Here is a 21290-nt window from a genome sequence, read left to right on the forward strand (position 1 = left end):
CTCCATTTACTGTACTTTTATTGACCACAGTACAAAATACCAGCAGTGCTCTCCATCACAAACATCTTTCAGCTGCAATTTGATTCTATAGGCAAAGCAAACAAACAAAAAACCCCAAAGAGAACTTATTTGAAATAGTTATTTTCTCAGCAATGCTTTCTTGTCTTCCTTTGCGCCTCGGAGGCGACAGTCATTTAAAAACCAGAGTTTGGGGCTCTGGAATACCATACTTCCGTTTGTGCTCATTGACTAGTCCCTCAGCTCCCTCATGGAGGTCGGGGGCAGCTCCTCAGTCTGCTGCGGGGTCGGGTACAGGGTCTGTTGAGCAGGGATGGGGCGGCCAACTGTGGAAAACAGAGCAAGCATCACCCTCCAAACAGCCGCCCCTCCACGGCAGCCTGTGCCTCCCGTGGGCAGCTGAGGGCCGGGGCTGCCAATCGGCATCCCTCCAGCCGGCTGGCTCCAGCGTTCTCCTCAGCTCACTGGCTGCCTAACTCAGTCACACCATCGCACTTGACAACACAGAGAGAGTTCCCCTCCTCAGCAGACACTAAGCTGTCACTCTCCCGGTGGTTTGACTTCTGAGTCAATCGCGCTGCTGTGCCGGCTGCAGCTGTGTGCGGGGTGGGCGTTGCTGTGCCACGTCACCCTCCTCCCCCGGGCAGAGCTGACAGCCAGATCACAGTGTTCTTATTGTGACTGACTGCGACATGCTCGGGTCACGTGGCATCCCTCTATTCTGACTCTTTAAAAAAAAAAAAAAGTCTTTCGAATCAATTGAAAGTGTCACGTTTCTTTACAGTGAAGTCTCTGTTCGAGAGAAAGTCATAAAAATGACAAAACTGAAAGCAACCACAGCTCATTAGGAAAACAGTTACATAAGCTGAGCCACGTTATTCAGTGCAATCCTGGGCAGCTATCTTTTTAAAAGCAAGAACAAATAATGTGGCACACAGGATGTCTAAAATGTCCAAGGAAAGTTGTAAAATGAAGTATGATCTTATCTATAAAAAATTATATTTTTTAGGTGCACCAGTATTTTCAGTGCGCAGGAAAAATCTGGAATGATCAACATTTCCCTCTGGGGACGGAGTCTGGGATGGGAAAAGGTTAATTTTATCTGTATCATATGAATGCTCCACAAAGAAAAAATAATTTATTTCACCTGCATAATTTAAAAAAATGCTGATTAGTTGTAAATAAATCTCTCGGCTTCTGTGCATATTTTAAAAGACGTTTATATAATAAGTCATCTCAGAATTTTAGGGAGTTTGGAAATACAAGTCTTTGCGACCTGTATACACTGCACCCCCTGCTGGCCGGATCCTGCCACTGCGCCCATGGCCGGGATGGGTAACATCAAACCTTGATGCAAACTGTTTCTTCAAGTCATTAGCTTGAGCTTGAGCCCCGTAAACTGGCTATACAGGGGAAATGGAGTACAAAAGCTTTTTTTTCTCCAAGCTACATACAATGGTGAACTTGTGCCAGGAACAGAGGTAGTTATTTAAGAAAGAACTAAGCAACCATGAAGGAATAAAGTGGCAACAAGAGATAAAGCGCATGGATGTGGGAATTGAGGGGCATAGAGAAGCCAGTGACACGCCCACACCCTCAATTGCTGAGTGTTTCATCAGAGGGAGCCTCCAAACGCTCCTGTGCCGTTTTCTTTGATCTTTTTTGTTTGTTTGTTTTTGAGACAGGGTTTCTCTGTGTAAACTTGGTGTCCTGGAACTTGCTTTGTAGACTAGGCTGACATCAAACTCACAGAGAGCCGCCTCCCTCTGCCTCCCGAGTGCTGAGATTACAGGTGTGTGCTACCTCGCCTGGCTTTTTGGAAGCCAAGTTTATGCACAGCAGACTTCAGTTCTTTGACACACAGCAGAGAGAACTGGTGGGAATAAACCAGGGCTGCTGCTGCTGCGTGCCTGTAGTTCAGCACTCAGGAGGCAGAGGCCGGAGGACCATGAGTCCCAGGCCAACCTCGGCTACACAGTGCGCAGCCTGGATCGTTCTGAGCTTTCTCTCTGCATACTTTTTCCTGGGTGGGATGACAGGGTACAGCTTGATCTCAACGCTTCCTCGAGGTTCTAAACTTTGGGGAAGGACAACTGGGAAACCTATACCCGGGATGAGCAGTAAACTTGTAGTCTCACAGAAAGAACTGCGATAGGGGAGGCAGCGCTGAGAGCGAGTGTACTGCACCACGCTTACTGCCGCAGGAGGTGTGACTTCTCAGTTAGAGCATCTTCCTTCCTAGGAATGGCACTGTGGCTACGCTCAGCCCTGCCCCCTTTCCAAGTTTCACTGCATTTCAGTGGGTTCTTCCAGGAGTTCAAATATGCCCTTTTCTGGTGAATTCCTCAGAAGACCCTCTCCTTGCAATATGCCCATTGCCCCCTTGTCTTTCTCTGAGATGATAAAGGTTCCAGTCCCCACCCTGCCCCTCCTCTAGGAAGTTAATATTTAAGCCTAGCACTCTTTCTTTCTTTCTGTTCCTAAGTAGTTCCCAAACTGAGCTAGAAGGTAAGAAAGTCTCAGTTGTTTTTCAGGGATGAGCTAGAGGTAACAGAGCAAAAATTTGACCATTGAGACCATACTTAGACTAAAAAACTCAAGCTCATCTATCAGCTCTGAGGTAAAAACCACACAACTGGGAGCACTGGGGACAAGGCCCTGTGTGGATTCAGTTCAACTCTTGCATCTTGGAATTGGGGTGAGCCCTTACTGGAAACATTAATGCTTACGGGTATCTATCAGATGTGATTAAATCAAACGCTAGAACAACCTAGGGAGGATACCACAACTGCCTCTCATTCACAGGTAAGAAAGGCTAAGATCCAAGCTAGCTGGGCCATAGACAAAACCACCTGGTGTATTCTGTGTTTTCATCACATCATGGCTGACATGCTCCAGTGTTGCAGCTTTCAATTCAGCTTTTGCACAACTATTGGAATTTGGCTGCTCATCTCTGGCCTCTCACAGCAGTCCTGCTCATCTCCATGTGCTGTGCTAAGTTTGTCTGGGATGGAGAATGGGAAAAGCACAGCAATAGGACATTGCCTCCAAGGATCCCTATCATGCTGCAACTCCATGTCCTCAGATGGAGGACAGGGAATTTTGTGAACCAGTACATGAGGATTGGAAACGGACATTAACACTCTTCTCAGGGAAGTAAAGAATCAATCTTTCAAAATAAAAGTACCTTCATTCTGCTTGTCTGTAGGTAGAAAGATTCCATCGGGTTACAGCCCTCCATTTTTCTTTTCTTTTGGACAGTTTTCCTGTGTGGTCACTCATTAAGTACCCCAGGCTGGCCTCAAGCTGTCTGGGCCTCTCAAGCACTGGGGTTACAAACTTGTGTCACTACACCAGGCAAGACTCTCCTAGTCTCATGCAGAAAGCTCCCTTCTTAAGGTGCCCCACCAGAGAAATAACAGGTGGGCGTCCATGGGGCTGGGGAGACACTTGGGATCCGGGAGCACCCTGAGTCCAGATCTAGTCTCTGATGGAAGTCCAAAAGGCCGCCTGTGTGTGCACATGCATGAGTACTCTGGTCCATGGCAGTACAGACACTCACGTATGAGCCTTCAATGAGCAGTGAGCATGTGACACTAGGTGCTGAAGTACACCATGTGGTTTGCCGCTTCGGCACAGGGGTTATCCTGAGCTAAAGGAACCTAAAACACTGCAGCTGGTCCTTTTGCGGTGTGAGGAGGATGTTACAGACTTCCCTTTTCTTCCTGATAGAAGGAACTAAAAGTCCCATGTAAATCATGTTCTTCTTTATACCAGAAAGAAAGAAACCTTCAACAGACAGGGGAAGTAGCCAAGAGAAATCCTTGCAAACTGTGTTACAATAATGCTTTCCTGTCTTTAGTCTCTGCATACATTTTAGCTACTTCCCACAACTGCCTGCCGTTGGCCAACCCAACATAGGAACGTGTCTCCTACATGTCTGCTGTGAGTCCTCCTGACATCACTCTTTCCTTTAATATCTGCTGTCTTATAAATAAAATTTAAATTGAATTCCTTCCTTTTCTTCTATTTCTGAAATCTTTTGGCCTGTGCCTCACTCTCCAGTACATGATGATGATTTAAGGCAAAGTGAACTATTTTTGCCCTTCTGTGGGTTGGACTCAGTTTCATTAAAAGAAAACATGCTTGCTTATCTTTTTTGTTTAGAAAGAATAGCATACTCACTTGCACCCCCTTAGCTGCATTCGGCCCTTCCCCTGGGCTTTGCGTGCACCTGCACACGTGTGCACAGCCGCATACACAGGGATGACTATCTTTTTAATTTTTTTTTTGAGACAAGGTCTCATGTAGCCCAGGCTGGCCCTGAACTCATTATGTAGCCAAGAATGGCTATGGACTGTGGATCCCCTTGCTTCTAACTTCCAAGTGCTGGGCTTACAGGTATTCATCTACCTGTTTTATGCTGGGGATCAAATCTAGCGTTTGTGCTTCCTAGATGAGCATTCCATCTACCAAAGTTACCCAACTAGTTCCTGATTAGGGGTGTTGTCTGCTTGTTCATTTGTCTGTTTGGTTCTGAGGCCAGATCTAATATGTAGCCCTGGCTAGCCTTAAACTTGAAACAGTCTTCCTGCCTCTGCCTCCTACGTGCTGGGACTGAAGACATGTACCGCCATGACAGGCAGAATATTATTCATCTCTAAAATCATCTGAAAGGAGGGCGTGGATGGCACTACCTTAGTCATGTGACTCACCCCACACTATTTTATTTTCTAGAGAATGAGGGAAAGTGTCCTGCACAGCACCACGATCACACCCACAGGGTCAGACCATCGTTCGACATTTTGCACAAGATCCACATTCCAACTGTCAAAGGCTTCATTAGCCATGCCTGCATTTGCTTCTCTAACCCTCAACAGCTGTGTGCCTCCTCTTCTCTGTCCTTTCAGAAACTGAGATTTTTTTTTTTTTTTTTTTTATGAGCCATTTGCCTATTTTCTCACAATTTGATTGGGGTTAACATTTTGGCTGGAATCCCTGCTCAGTACAGTCGACACTCTCGGCAAGCTGGTGAGGAGGGCTTCGGTCCTGCCTGTCTGCTGCACCCTCCCAGGACTTGGGCAGCACAGCTTTGCAGGCATTGTGACACGTGATCCCTGGAGAAGCCCAAGAGAGAATCCTTCAGTTACGGTTACCTTCTTCCTTAGGATTGGAAAATCTAAGACTGAGAGGAAAGAAAACACTTCTAGTCACTCAGGGTCTGATCTTAGACCTCACTGCTTCCCTCAGCCCATTGCCTGATTATGATAGGGTTCTTAATGTCCATATCAACCTGTGCACAGCTGGGGCCATGTTAGCCACAGCCATTCTGACATACATACCAAGAACCAATCCTGCCTCCTCTCTCTTCCTCCTTCTTTCTTTCTTCCTACCTTCTCTCCATCTGTCTTAGCCTTCCTTCTTGCACAGCTGAGAACTGAATATATCTTTCACGTGCTAGGTGATTCCTCTATCACTAAGCTAAACAGTCTAACTATGTCGCTTATGTCCAGGCTGGCCTTGAACTCACTCTGAAGCCCAGGCCAGCTTTAAACTTGTTATCTTCCTGTCTCAGCTACCTAGTAATTGGGATTATGGCTCTGTGTTTGGTCTGCTTCCCACAAGTTGGGCTGTTTGGAAACTTTGACTTCTCCTCTGTTGTCCTAAGATTATGACAGCTGGGCCTTTATGAAATGTTCATATTATTAACTTCATTTAAAAGTTTCAGATGGTATCAGGCTGCTTGATACTACAGACTAAGAACCATTGGGAGTAAGCAGATTGATGAGCCAATGAAATGTCCCCTTTTTTCTGAGTTTCAAAAGAAGCACAATGCACAGTATGAATGAAAATACATCTTGATGTCTAGGCCACATTTAGCAACTTCATTTGACTCTGGTTTTGTCAGGAAAGGCATAATTTAACTACATCAGACACCAAGCCACTCTACTTAAAAAGAAAAAAAAAAAAGTCCATGCAATGAGGTAATAACCACAATCCTTTAACACAACAGAATGCCCTCCATTTTCAGCATTTACAATTTTACGTGAGCATATGCACTACAGCTAATTAAACTTATCCCCCCAAATCATAACTTGTCATTTCCATTATATTTCTCTCCCCAGACCAATAGCATTGCATAATGGAGCAAAAATGACGAGTCATATCAAGCCAAAGAAATGAGCTGACGTCCAGCTGTACTCTGAAAAGTACCCCAGCGCTCCCCCAATAACTAACCAACAGGTGGCTACATTCCACCTGAGTTAAATATGGCAGCTAAAAATAGCATCACATGACTATATCTGAGCTGCAGGGCTCACACAAACTGAAGATGCTGTGTGCACACATGCATTGTGGAATCCCAGCAGGAGTGGTCCAGTGGAAGCAGAAGGATTGGAAGTTCAAGATCACCTGGCTATATAGTGAGTTCCAGGCTAGCCTGGGCTACATGAGACCCTGAAAGAGAAAGGGGAAGAAGGGAGGAGAAGGAGAAGAAGGAAGGAAATCCTAGTGAAACAGATCTAAAAAAAAGTCATTACATTTAAATTTTAGTTATTATGTTATTGCGCTAAAGATACTATTTCCATGTAAACAACATGCAAAGCTGTGGTTTCGGCATTTTCAACTTCTTAGTCTCTTCCAAGCCTCAGAAGGAACTTATTTCACTCCTGCCATTTGTTTTTTGTCTACTTTGAGACAAAAGCCTGGTCTACTTGAGACAGAGCCTTGCGTGTTGCTCAGGCTGGCCTTGACCCAGGGTTCCTCCTGCCTGCAAATCTTAAGCAGGTGAAACTATAGGCACATCACCAGGTTAGGCCTGCCCCTTTCCTTTTTCTCTTCTCCCATCTCTAGCCATCCACCGACTTTTTATAAATGAAATCATTTGATGCTAGAATACATATAAGCATAATTAGTGGCACAAAGCATGCCAGGGGGTGTGTGGCTGTGAAGACAAATATAGAAAGTTTCCAGTGTTCAGCCTCTGAGGTCATTTGTCTATCAGTCCACCACTGTGGTACAGGCAAGTGCAGAGAAACAGGTCCACTAAGGAGCACTAGAAACTTCATGTCTAAACTTGCATTCTAGTTCTGCAGTGGTGTATTGCATGGTAATCAACTGCCTCTCAAAAGTGAAATAGAGATAGTTCATTAAACATGCATACTATGGTTAAAGTTCAGTTAAAGTCTAACTGTGGGTCATAACCCCTTGGGGGCTGAATGACCTTTCACAGGGGTCACATATCAGATGTCCTATACGTCAGATATTTACATTACAATTCCTAACAGTAGAAAAATTACAGTTATGAAGTAGCAACAACAATAATTTTATGGTTGGGGTCACCACAACATGCGGAACTGTATTAAAGGGTCACAGCATTAGGAAGATTGAGACATTAGGAACTCCAAACTCAGGACCACTTCTCTAGAATTATTAGCACCTAGCCAATAACAGTAAACACTGTATGAAGTGGGATCATTTTCTATATTTCATGTACACACTAACAGCGTAGATGGATTTCCAATAGGGCATCAGGCCAAAGCTGTACTGGAACCCCATTCATTTCAGCATTTAGTCTGGTACAGTTCGAAGCCATGAGCCTTCAGGGTTGCTAATTTGTTTAAATAGTTCACTTTCACCAAAAGAAAATACTGCGACCAAACTGGCAGCGCAAACAACAGAGAGGAAGGACACAGATTTTACAAGTAAACGCAACATGCTTGGCTTTTTTGGTTGTATAAATGTGTGCGCAAATATGTCTGCAGGGGCACACCCCTGGGTAAGGCACAGGCTAAAAGGAAGTTTCCCTCCCTCAGAGACGGAGCTATGTGTGTCTGCAGGACGCCAGGCTTGCTATGTGGGTGCTGGGATCCAAACTCCAGTCTTCAAAATTGCACAGTTCAATGGCTGAGCCATTAAGCCCCCCCCCCCAGTCTCTAGGATATGAACTTAAATAATTTAATTTCATCCAGGTTTTTTTAAGAACACCTCCCACTGACGTTGAATCGTCAACGACTGGATTTGGAATCTCCTAGGAGACACACCTCTGGGTGTGTCTGTGACGGTGTTTTTAGAGAGGTTTTGAGTGAAGAGGGGATGAGGACCCCTGAGTATAAGCTGTAAACATCTATGGGCCACAGTCCATAAACAAAGGGGAGAGAAGGCAGAAGTGAGCTGAGTACCATCATTCACCACTCTCTGACTGTAGGCTGTGGGAGGAACACGATCAGTGGCTTCCTTCTTTCCACAGCAAGATGAAATGTATCCCCAGGGATATAGGGAAGCCCCCCCCCCTTTCCTGGCTTCTGCTCATTTTGTTGCATATGTAAAAATTTGTGTCAACTGTTGTTATTGCTCTTGTTTTAAATTGCTGTATGGTAGAAAGCTCATACCCCATTCCCATTGACTTGGCGAATGTTCCTTAAGGACTAGAAAAGTTATGAGCATTCTTTGTGCTCATTTAACATCTCCTCCTTTTAAAGCATTCTCACCCTAAACAAATGGCCACTTAACTAGGCCAGGCAGGGCGGCTCACACCACATCATCCCAGGACTTGGCAGTCTCAGTGGGAGGGTCACCACAAGTCTGAGGGCAGCTTGGACTATACAGTAGTTTCGGTCCAGCCTGTACTACATATCAAGATCCTGTCTCCAGCAAAACTGAAGAAAAAAAAAGGCTACTTACTCATGGGTCAAGGCCACCGTAACAAATCCTTTGCTCTGGTGGATGAATGAACACCGTGGATTTTCCGGGTTGGGCATACAGTGACTCCTTTGCTGCCCCAGCGACAATGACTGAAAATACGCTTGCCTCCATTCGTGCTCAACACATGGTCCAAGCTCTTTTGAGAAACTGAAACCGGCCCGTAATGAGTCAAAGTGTGTAATTAGCTGTTCTTTCTGAAGAATTATTTTTTAAAAGTAACGTTTTATAGCAATGGCGATGATTTCATTATGATTCTTACCATTAAAGAAATGTAATGATTCTGAATGATTCTCTCTCTCCTCTCTTTTTCTCTACAAGGTCACACCTGCTGCACTAGCCTAAGTGTGCATTAAACTCATGGCAATCATCCTACCTCAGCCTTCAGTACACTGGGTTACAGGTCAAACCTGGCTTTGATGGGCCTGCTCTCTTGAGAGAAAAGGCAGGCGCTGATGGATAAGTGTTGGCATAACATTCTTGTGGAATGTATACAATTTACCCTTGTTCCTTCACACGCTGATTTCTCTCCCCCACTATCTAGTTTCAATCTGGACATTGCATTGTGATCTTTACTCTAAGCATCACCTGTCACAAGCTTGTGTAAACATGCCACCATTTGTTCTCTGTATCAATAAAACAACCAGGCAGTGCTGAGCAATGGAGAGAATAGGGTGGGCCATCCTGGTCTGAAGAGAAGGAGAAAGAAGCTAGTGGGAGGGACTAAGGAAGAGAGATAGGGGAGGAGAGGACTTGGAACCACCAGCAGAGATGAACTGGACCTAAGATATGACTAAAAGCAGGTATAATGGGTGAAATCTGAATGGTAGGAAACTATGCGGGCGAAGAGGTTTAGGATGGAATAACTATTGCCCAGCTTTGTGCACGAGGTTAATTAAATTAATCCCAGTCTCTGTGTGGTGATTTGGGTATACATCTGGTTTAAGAATAACCACTGTTTGACTAAAATATAAATCAGTAATAAATATTAATAATCAACAACAGATGAGAGAACCTGATCGTGATGGCTTTGAACTTTCCCTGAGTTCAAGACATGACATTTAATTCTAAGCAACCTTAGTGAGAAATAAGGCATTGGTTCTCTTGCAAAGACAGTTCCCTTGACACACAATCCTTCTAGCTTTCTTCTGGCTAATTTTCAAGCTCACTAGCTTCTATTTCTAGCCCATCCTGTAAGAAGGTATTTCTGAGAGTCCCTTCATTATTTCTATTGTCTTCTAACCTCATCCATACCCATGAACTCAACTACGACTTATGTGTGCTGAATTCTACCAAACCTATTTCCTGGAATATATTCCTCAGCTTCCTTGACCACAGCACCAAACGGCCAAATGGAAATCTCCACTTTGACAGCTCAAAGACACATCAAGCTTGTATCTCCAAATCTAATGTATCAAATTATTCCTCAGAGCAGGTCCTGTTCCAACATCAAGACAAAGGATTTCATCATTCGTCCAGTCATCCAGTTAGAAATATGAGTCTGTTGTGCAAATTCCCCTCTGCTGGCCACCAGTTGACTCGGGACTCATTTCATTCCAAAGCCATTTATTGGATAGTTGGTCACAGTATTGGTAAATAATGATAATACACAGCTGCTGGCTACCGGAAGATGAATCATTCACTAAGTCTTGTTACTCTATCAAACAATGTTCTCTTCTGGATTTCTATCATCAGAGCACTGTGCCAGGGTAGCCCTCATCAGGTCCCCCTGACCACTGCCGGATGCCTGTCCCATAGTTCTAGTGTTCAGACTCCACCCATCTAGCCTGCCTCTGAGCCACTATGTGAATGATCTTTCTACTACTAAACGAATGAACAGATAGCGCTTTTGTTCAGAGCTCCTGACAAGCTCCCTGTGGCTTCCCCACAGAGTACAACCGAAGGTGCTCTTCCCTGTGGCTTTCCCACAGAGTACAACCGAAGGTGCTCTGCATGATGCAAGAGGCTGCTGTAGCTAGATCTGCTGCCTTCTCTAGCATGCCAGGGAGACAGAGAGCAAAGAAGCCTTGAAACCCATACTGTTCTGTCTGTCATTTGGTGGTTTCAAACTCTCCAAAACGATGGGTTGTAGTATGGGTTTAAGAGAATCTGGAGCCACAGAAATTTCCTGTGTGTTGGGTAGGTCACAGGAGGAAGCCTGGAACTGCAGAATTTCCTAGGAAACCAGTATGGGAGATGCTACTGAGGACTCAGAGAGAGTAACAGCCCAGGTTATCACTGGTTACAAATTTAGGTGTTCTTATTTAGCATTTAAGGCATGAAGGCTGCCTCAAAAGGAACCATTTTACAATAGTATAAACCAGTAATGGTCAGTGTGGTGGTGCATACCCAGGCAGATGGGTCTCTGTGATTTTGAGACCAGTCTGGTCTATACAACAAGTAATAAGCCAGCCGTGGTTACAGAGAGACCCAATCTCAAAAGCTCCAACAAACAAACAACTAAGTAAGTAAATAAATAAGCCAATGAAGGCACACGACACACAGATTTAATCTGAGTATCAGCTCTAGTAAACAGGAATGGCTGTGATCACTATGTTAAGAAAGACTCTGGGACTGACTGACATGGCCATGAAGAGGGGAGTAGCTTGCTGTCTCAGCCTCACCTGTTCTCAGCTACTCAAATTTACGAGTGATTCTACTTTCATTCAGCAAAAAAGTAAATTTAAAACCTATTTCTGTAACTTTTTTTGGAAATTAAAATTTTATCTTTATATATATATATTTTTTCCTTTTATAAAACTCTAACCCAGTGTCTACAAGATGAGCAAGGGGATTATTTTCTTTGGTAGTTTGATGTGTAGTGCACCCTCTAGAGGTCAGATAGCAGATAACACGGTATTGCGTGGGGTTAGGGCGCCCTCTACTGTTCCCGACAGCACTTACTGGACTGAGTTCGGCATTTGAGGCCGTGAAAGGCACAAGACTCTGCAAAGCCAGTGTGGATCTTTGCCAGTTTTGGATTGTAGTGATTTTCAAACAGACACATAACAACAGAAGTGACTATTTAGGAAGCCATGACAACCTGGAGGGTAACAGAAAAATCTGTCCTTAACTGTCACAAATCGATACTGAAGTAGGAATTTTTTTTGAAAAAGGCTACTCATTTTTCTTTATACTCAGGAGCTGCAACGGCAAGTATAACCACCCTCCATAACTGACAACTTTGACAAGCACAAAATACTTCGTAAGCTACAGAAACATATGGTCAAAGAGTTGATCAAGGTGGAAAACCAAATAGGGTCTCTTGAGTTGAAATGCAGGTTATTGGCACGAGCATAGGCTTATATGTGTGTATATATGTATATACATATACATGTACATGTATACATATACATATATACACATATATACACATATGCATCTTTAAAGCACTTCAGGCTGATCCTGTTCTCAGAATTAGTAATTAAAGGCTATTCCATAGCTTCACAGGCACGGAAGAGAGCACCTACAACCTCATAATTGGAGAGGGGCTGAGATTACAGGTGTGCATCACTGCACCCAGCTTCAAAAAATACATTTTTAAATGTTTGACTTATATATTATAGCAAAGAGGTATGACAGTGTTCAGAGATGTCTAAGAACTCATACAAATCATTCACGTGAGTGTTAAAGTACCCCCCCCCCACACACACACATACAAACAACTCTGGCAGGTGCCATGCAGGAAGAGCTACAATAGGCAAGTGAGCTTCCTGGAGACAGCTCACTGTTGTTTGTTTGTTTGTTTTGAGATAGGGTTTCTCTGTGTAGCCTTGGCTGTCCAAGAACTCTTAGATCAGGCTGGCCTCAAACTCATACAGCTTCACCTGCCTCAGACTTCCAAGTTCTGGGATTAAAGGTGTGTGCCACCACTTGCCCAGCTACTGCCCACTATTTTGCATGGCTGCGATGGGTGTACGTTGGAGAGGCCCCGGGGCTTTCATCTCCAGATTGCTTCTTGCTGCTGATGTGCCTGCGCATGTCATTGCTGTATTCCTCATATATCTGGCCTGGTGTGATTAGATATGGAGAGACCCTCACTGTCTGTAGTCTGGTGTGATTGCTTCCTGGATGTTGGTGTACTCTGCTGAAAAAATTTCCTTCAGATAGATATGAAGACGTACTTTCATGAAACAATGCTCTTTAGATAAATTGATGGTTTTATAATTCCTGATAATAATTTTATAGAATTGCTGATTTGATTCAAGTAATTTTAAGAAGTTAAAAAGTTAAGATACATTTGGGAAGTTGGTGGTACACACCTATTATCCCAACACTCAGGGAGGTAGAGGCAGGTGGATTTCTGTGAGTTCGAGGCCAGCCTGGTCTACAAAGTGAGTCCAGGATAGCCAAGGCTACACACAGAAACCCTGTCTTGGAAAAAGTAAATGTGCCTCCTCATAAAATAGTAAAGACTGCAAAAGGAGTTCAGTGAGCTTTCGTGCATTACAAGCATATAATTTGCACTAGGAAGAAAAATAGGACAAGTTAATGGTCAGGGAAAGCATTCATTCTAGGTTAGATCCAAGGATGAAGTTAGAAGTCTTGGTGTGCACCATGATAAAAAGCTGTGAACGAGGAGTGGGTAGTTCTATTGTGAGTATAAGAACAAAGAATGGATGATTAGCTAGTGTAACTAGACTTCATACAAGACACAACTAGACTTAATACAAGATTTCAAAAATAAGGCATAAGATAGATGACCTGTTTCTTGGTAAAATCCTTGTTAACCTATGACAAAAAAGTATTGCTCTGAACTTATAATGAACTTGTGGAATAAAGATAAAGACTGTTTAGTTAGGTGTGAGTTTTAATAGAAAAACATGTAATCAATAATCTTGTGGTAACTCCCTCTTGTGTATCGACTTTATCTGTTTTTGAAAAAAAAATATGGTTTTGTGATTACTTTTAGACAATATGTAACCTATGGCCATGAGGTAATTTTAATTCTTACGTAGAGAAAGAACTTTGTTTTAGGAGGTATAAAAGTGCCAAGAGAAAAAAATAAAGTGTTGGTTTTGGAGCCTGCCTTCGCTCCATTCTCTGTGTGTGTGTGTGATTTTTTTTCTCCTTTTCTTTCTCTACTGTCTGGCCGTCACCAGTGGCCCACCAACGGTTATCAGTGGCAATCTCACTGGGAACTATCAGCACTGGTCTCTCCCTGCTAGCAATCATAAGTGGTACCCCACACCGGGAAGCACTGCCTTCCCCTCCTTCTTTTTTCCTTTTAGTCACCTTCCACGGTGAAACATGCTGAAATCCTGAATCTGTGCTCTCCACCATTCCTAGGTCATGTATATTAATTAGCTCAGAATAAATGATATCTTATCCCTTTGGGACAAGGTCTGTGTTTCACCTTGTAAAAGAATACCCTTGATTTCCTATACATATAAAATTGGTAATATATGCTAAAGCCTTTAGAAGTAAGAGCAGCCATACCTCCAAGTTACTCTTAAAAAGTGTTCAGAAAACATGATAATATGCATGTGAGGAAGGAGGACTAGGGATAGGAGGAGAAATGAAAAGGAAGGTGAGAGAGCTGGTGAGAGGTAAACAAAGGGAGACTGGAGGAGGGAATGTAGCAAAAACACTAACATTTAGAGTATTTTAGAATAGGAAATCTGGGATTTTTTAAAATTTTCTAAAACTGTTACTTCTGAAATTGTTTCCTCAGATTCACAAGCTCAAACCTCTGGAAATCTGCGTTTTAACAAAAATCCCTAGGCAGTGATCTTCCAGGATCTATCTTCTTTCTTTCTTTCTTTCTTTCTTTCTTTCTTTCTTTCTTTCTTTCTTTCTTTCTTTCTTTCTTTCTCTCCTTCCTTCCTTCCTTCCTTCCTTCCTTCCTTCCTTCCTTCCTTCCTTCCTTCCTTCCTTCCTTCCTTCCTTCTTTCTTTTCTTTTCTTTTCTTTTCTTTTCTTTTCTTTCTGACAGAGTCTTATAACCTTCCTTCCTCAACCTCCCCCTAAGGTCTGGGATTGTAGGCACACACACATTCCTGCACCTGGCTCTCAGTGATTCTCAATTAGACTCTGAAATCTGCAAACTTCTAGGATAAACCAACGCAGTGGAAAAATCCAAGCGTTGCGCTTTTGTGCTTCCCAAGAAAACCCATAAGTAATTTCAATTGCAACCAAGAGGTGTCTTAATCAAATGCCAGCAGTTCCCCCCCCCCCCCCCAGGAAAAAAAAATTGTAAAAACATAAAGACAATAAAGACAAACAGAAATGGCAAGGACCTAGATTATCCCAAATAAGCCTGAGATAAAAGGGAAACACTGACCTGGCTAACACTTGAAATTCCAGCACTCAGGATGCTGAGGTAGGAGGACTGTTATGAGTTCTTCAAGACTAGCCTGGGCTATAAAGTTCAGGTCAGTCTGAGCTAGAATGAGACCATGCCTCAAAAAGAAAAAGAAACAAACAAAAACCCGAAACAAACACCCAACAATGGATTATGAAAAGATTCATTAGATATGAAATCAAAGATACTGTTTGGTCCCCCAAAAATATCTTTTCCCAAAGTTTGACAAAAGCAAGCATTTCCGCAGGGACCTGAGAAATAAGTCACTACCTGCTAAAAGGAAGTATTGCTATCTCTGACAGGAGGGACCTCTGCCCATTAGGGTCTAGACAAGCTTCTGGGCGCCTTCAGTCCCTACACACAAGTACCTGTTATACACTTTAAAACCCTTGATTCCAACTCACAGGCTCCCCTCCTCCCAGGTACCGGGTCCCTTAAAACTGGAAAACCTCCACCCCAGCCCACCATTGCTTCTCTCTGCTTGTTCACCTTGGAGGTTTAGGATAAACTTTTTCTTTTTCACCTGTAGAGTGAAAGTTTTTTTTTTTTCATAGCGCTCATTTCACTCAGATATAATCTATACAAGACTGATAATTTAGGGCTGAGAGGATGGCTTGGTAGGCACACACTCTCATTATATTCCCAAAACACAAGTAGAAGCCAGATGCAATATCTCAATCACCTGCCATCCTAGCCCTCCACAGCAAGATGGGAGGCAGAGACAAGAGAATCTCCCTGAAGCTCTCAGGCCAGCTAGCCTGACTCACAGAGCAGCAAAGAGCTCTCTCAAGCATGGTGGAAAGGTAAAGATTAACACTCAAAGGTTGTCCTCTGGACTCTACTTTCTGCTGGGACATGTTTGGGCTTGCACTCCACACAAATAAGCATGCACACACACTCTCCCTCTCTTTCACACACACACACACACACACACACACACACACACACACAAACAAGTACGCACACACACACACACAAGTACGCACACACATATACTCTCTCACACACACACAAATAAGCATGCACACACATGTACTCTCCCTCTCTCACACATACACAAATAAGAACACAAATACTCTCTCAGACAAATAAGCATGTACACACATATACTCTCCCTCTCTCTCACACCCACAAATTGATAACTTAGAATTCATCAACATTAAACAGTTCTGCTCTTCAAAAGAGACTGTTTGGTAATAAGAATAAGCCATCCAATAAAAAATGTGCAAGGGATTGGAACAGATACTTCAGTAAAGATTGCATGGGTAGCAAATGAGCATGAAGATTTGGAACAACACTGGACATGCCAACTGGAGCCACAGTGACATGCCACTATGCAGCTATTGTAACTATAGATAAAAAACCTGACTACAAGGTGGTGGACCTCATGGCCTACACAGCCTCCAAGGAGGAAGAAGCCCTGGACCCCCCACCCCAGCAAGGACAGGAGAGCAAGAGAGAAGCTTTGGCTGTTGAGGAGTCCCTATCCCAACTCTACCCCTGACACTGAGCATCTCCCTCAGTTTCCATCCCAGACCCCCAGAATAGTGGGAGGGGCCCAGGGAGCCCCATTCTCTTGAATACCATCAATAAAGCTCAGTACACACACCCCCCCCAACACATACAAACAGTTTTTGGAATGGTTGTTCACAAGGCTGCAGAAATGGAAGCAGAAAGCATAGGTTCTAACCAGGGTGAGGGTCCTATTTCAAGCCAGCTAGGTCCCATCTTGTGAAGGCTCTACCTTCTAAACTAATGTTATAAACTAGTGATCCAGTGCTCAAAATATAAATCTTTGGATGATATTTCAAACTTAAACAGCAGTGCCCTTTGTGACCTTTTCACTTATGTTCTCACTGTTCTGACTCCAGACGTGATTTGACTGCTGACCTCAGTGTAGACTCCTGCCATCCTCCCCAGGAGTTGCCACCCTTCCCAGAAAGCAAGTGGGGCTGCCGGATCTTAAGCTTCACGTTCTGGAGTTGTGAGCCAATGTAAACCTATGCAAGGGACTGTCTTAATTATTATTCTGTTTCCATGAGGAGACTCCGCGGCCCTCCGTGACGTGAACTGGGCCACCTCTCCATGTCTTGCCCACCATGACCGAACCCTCTGAAAGCATGCCAGAAATAAAATTTTCTCCCTTGAATTCTTTCTGTTGGGGATTTTTGGTCACAGCAATGTAAAAAGTAACTAGAGAAGAAGGGTCATCGGTGTAACTAAACTTGACAATGTGGTTCTTCGGTATTTGGAACTGATTTCCAGGAGGGATTTGGAAACCAGCACCCATAATCATTAAAATAGCTTGGTACTGGCACTGAAACAGACATGTTGGCCGTAGATCCAAATATATGTGGAAATTTAATATATGATATTACAAACTGGATGGGGAAAAGAAGCTTTTTTAATAAATGGTATTGGTTTTGCTGTTTGAGAAGAAAATAAAACTAGCTTGCTCGTTAACTCCAAAAACCAAAACAAATTTCAAAAAAAGATATGAAATTTAAATGAAAAAGAATTCTACTGATGTACTCAAAGAGGAAAATATGATTTTAAAAAAATGCGTGGAGGAAGAGTTTTAAAAACACAACCTAAAGGGCTGGAGAGGTAGCTCAGGGGTTAAGAGCACTGTCTGCTCTTCTACAGGTCCTCAGTTCAATTCCCAGCAACCACATGGTGGCTCACAACCATCTGAGGTCTGATGCTGTCTTCTGGCACACAAGTGTACACACAGACAGAACACCCATTAAATAAATAAGTTAATCTTTAAAAAAATACAACCTAAAATCCAGAATCAAGAAAAATTATTTAAATTGGGCTGAAACTTTAAAAATCTCTGTGGGGGACAAACCTTAAAAGTAAAAAATCAAGAACTAGTTCTCTTTTCCTCCCCAAATAGCATTATTTACATCCTTTGTTTTCCATATCTATATAATTTCTAAAAACACAGGTATAGTGACATATCAGGTTAAAAAACAGTATTTTAAAGCCTCTTATGAATTATGAGGGTTAATTTTATGGTCAAATGCTTGAGTTAAAAGATCCCTAGATGACTGTTCAAATACTGTTTGTTGTGTGTCTCTGAGGGATGCGCATTTGAGTGGATGAGCTAAGTTCGGTACATTCTCTCTTGTGAGTGGGAACCACTCAAACGCTTAGATAGAGCAAAAGGGTTTAGTGTGAAGTTGATCTTTGTCAGCTGAGTGAAGACACTGATCTTTTCTGCCCTCAGCAATCCTGGTATTCAGACCCTCAGAGGCTTGCACTTTCAGACCTTCAAGCCAGCTTATTCATTTTTCTGAGTGTCCAGTCTGTAGACAACAGATTGCGTAACTTCTCAGTTTTCTCCATTTGCATGGGCCACTGCTTCATTACCTGTCTCTCTACCCTACTTACCTGTCTGCTCACTCAGTTTCTCTGGGGGAGCACTAACGCTCACTGTCCCAGGTTGCATTCCTTCCCTCACACTCAGAACTAACACGTTTGCATTTGTTGCTGTAAGATTTTATTTCATCTTCTAGTTCCACCATTTATGGATGCCTGCAAATATGACCTTTATGTGAGTACAGCATTCACTTCCTGTTACCGTTAACAACATTCCAGCTCTCAGGTTAGCCCTAAACTTGACAAAAAAAAAAAAAGACACCTATTTTTGTACTGCTTTGGGTTTTTTCTAAGTATCTTTTCTATCAGTCAGCTAATGCCATTGGTGATGAGTACTCACGCCCTACTTTTCTTTACTCCTCTAGTGTCTTCTAATAGCCTCTTTTAGTCACAAAGAAGGCACACAGCAGTTGTGTATATGAGAAAAAATATGTATTATTTGGGAGAGATGACAGATGGAAATTCTGAGAGCAGGAAACTGATGAGGAAAGACAAAAATGATGATACCTGCCCCATTTCCAGGACCAATGATGTTAGAACTGTGCTAGTTAATTAAGAGAATCCTTTCTAACCCTTCCATTGATTATTCTAAGGTATGTATAATCATCTCTATTTTATAGATGAGAAAACTGAGGTCATGGCCATGGAAAATTCTGCAGTGAGTGCCCCTGGGTGTTAGCACATCAACAGGCAGTAATTTGGGGGGCAGAAAACTACACGAAAGACTTACCATAAGTGTAGATTAGTGCCATGAAAAACTCTCATTGAGAGTCAAGGTAGCCTAAATCTGGCCTCACTTCTGCTTCAATTGAGTGAAGGGTAGTGGAGTTCCCTTGAGGAAGCAATGTTTCTGCTCTGCCCAACAGACTGGCGAGCTCCATAGTCTTTCCTTCCTTCCGTCTTTCCGTCTTTCCTTCCTTCCTTCCTTCCTTCCTTCCTTCCTTCCTTCCTTCCTCCCTCCCTCCCTCCCTCCCTCCCTCCATTCCTTTCTTTTCTTTCTTTCTCTCTCTCTCTTTTAAATCTCTTAAAGGGGTCATAAATAGCACTTTCCTTTGGTATATTAATTTTTTCACGGCTGCTAAAAGAAAGCACCACGAACTTTTGATTTCAAACAGAAACTTGAGCCTGGTGAGGTGACTCTTGAAGCAGAGGAATCTCTAAAATCTCTGGCCAGGGCTACAGGATGAGTTCCAGGCCCCTCCTTCAACTACAGAGTTGAGACTCTTATCTCACAACAAAAACAGTAATACAATGAAATAGAAATTTGTTGCATTTTGGTTCTGGAGGCCACAAATCCAAAAGCGGTTTCATTGGCTCAAGTCCAAGTGTTTCGGGGGCTGCCCCATAGGCCAGAAAAGAATTCTCTCCTTGTTTCCTCCAGTTTCCGATGACCACTGACTGTCTTTTTTTTTGGTAGTGATCTTACTCAAGCCACTGCCTTCCACTTACTATGGGTAAAAACAATCGCACTTAGGGCCCATCGTAACCACCTTTGCTAAATTCCATCTCAAAACCCTTAGCTTTTTCCACACAGACTTTCAGAGAGGGAGGGGCAAGGGGCAGAGGTAGGGGCAGGGGGATCTCTGTGAGGTTAAGGTCAGCCTGGTCTATAGAGCTAGTTCCAGGACAGCCAGAGCTACTGAAGTAAAAACCTTGGTCTGTTAACAGAACTTGCTGTTAGTATTTACACATTCATCTTTCCAGGAAGCCCTGCACCAGGTTAACTTGCTTTTCAACACCTCAGGGAAGACTTTACCTGGAAAGACTTCCCGCCTCCGCACCCGCACCTCTAGGACTCCGCCCAGACAACTTGGCTTCAACCCAATATGCTACTTTGAGAGCACCCAGGCCTCTGCGGTCTGTCCGCACTGTTTCCTGTCAAAATAGAGACAATTTCACCCGATTGTATATATGTTCCAAGACTTTCTGTTGTTACCACAACACAGATATATTACGCAAACCGGATAGTGGCATTTTTCTTGTATTGGGGTGAAAAACGGGAGTGGAAATTTATGCATTTAGACAGGCATTACGTGAGACAGCCCAAAGGCGGAGCGGAGGGGCCTTCGCACTAGGGTCGCCGAGGACCTGAACGTGGCGCAGGCGCAGTGTTGAATACTCACCATGCCGACTGTCAGTGTGAAACGAGACCTGCTCTTCCAAGCCCTGGGCCGGACCTACAGTGAGTGGCCGCCCCGTGGCCTGGGCTCGGTGTCTGGGGGAGCCAGGCTCTCCTTACAGAAGGGCATGCTGGCGGGGTTTGGCCCTGCACGGCTACTGTAGTCCGCAGGGGCGCGCCGACGGGCTAGAGGCTGGGCTGGGCTGAAGTAGCTTCTCGGAACCAGCTCTGCGGCGCCTGCCGTTGCATCTTTGGCGCGTGTCGGGCTCTCAGGGTCATTCATTCAGAGTCTGAGCTCCTACTGCATGCCTAGCCCCGACTTGGGTGTCGGGACACACAGTAGGAAGGATGCCCTGCCCTGGGTTACAACACGAGCGTAGGCTGCTCTGTGGAGCCAGATTGACAGTGAAGCGGAGACGTTTGAGAAAGACGTGGGTCTCACCGTGCAGCCCCCAACTGCCTTCGAACCCGCCGTCTTCCTGCCTCAGCTTCCTGAGTGCTGGGATAACAACCGTGTGCCACCAACCCTGGCCTACGCTTTATTTAGTGTTGACTGGGCTCCAGTTGTGTGTCAGGCAGTGTTTGAGAGTAGAGCTAGGCACATGCCAGGTGAACGAGACAGTAACAAACCACGACGTTAGTCAGACGCTTCCTTGGAAATGCGAATGTTTCTAGGAAAGAAAACCAGATGGTGGGCAGAAGCAGCAGTTGATAGGTAACCGTTGATCTAAGACCCGAACAGAGTCTCTTCTATATTCACGGTTTA

General features: G+C 43.8%; 2 protein-coding genes across 2 annotated transcripts in view; one reads left to right on the top strand and one right to left on the bottom strand.

The window, feature by feature from the left end:
- Positions 1–190: 190 nt before the first annotated feature.
- Positions 191–20531, bottom strand: Mogat1 (monoacylglycerol O-acyltransferase 1). Its single transcript, XM_055616492.1, is given in 8 exon segments — positions 191–255; positions 258–344; positions 7518–7687; positions 8704–8747; positions 8749–8814; positions 8816–8868; positions 20162–20234; positions 20439–20531. Coding segments are annotated over 8 exon segments (651 nt in total).
- Positions 20492–21290, top strand: part of Farsb (phenylalanyl-tRNA synthetase subunit beta) — a 63241-nt gene continuing 62442 nt past the window's right edge. Inside the window, exon 1 of the mRNA XM_055617030.1 lies at positions 20492–20587. Within this exon, the coding sequence (XP_055473005.1) occupies positions 20530–20587 (58 nt within the window). The 5' untranslated portion in view covers positions 20492–20529. The remainder of the gene's footprint in view (positions 20588–21290) is intronic.

This window comes from Psammomys obesus, unplaced genomic scaffold, assembly GCF_907164565.1.
Source record: "Psammomys obesus unplaced genomic scaffold, mPsaObe1.curated_primary_1811, whole genome shotgun sequence".
Classification (NCBI taxonomy): domain Eukaryota; kingdom Metazoa; phylum Chordata; class Mammalia; order Rodentia; family Muridae; genus Psammomys; species Psammomys obesus.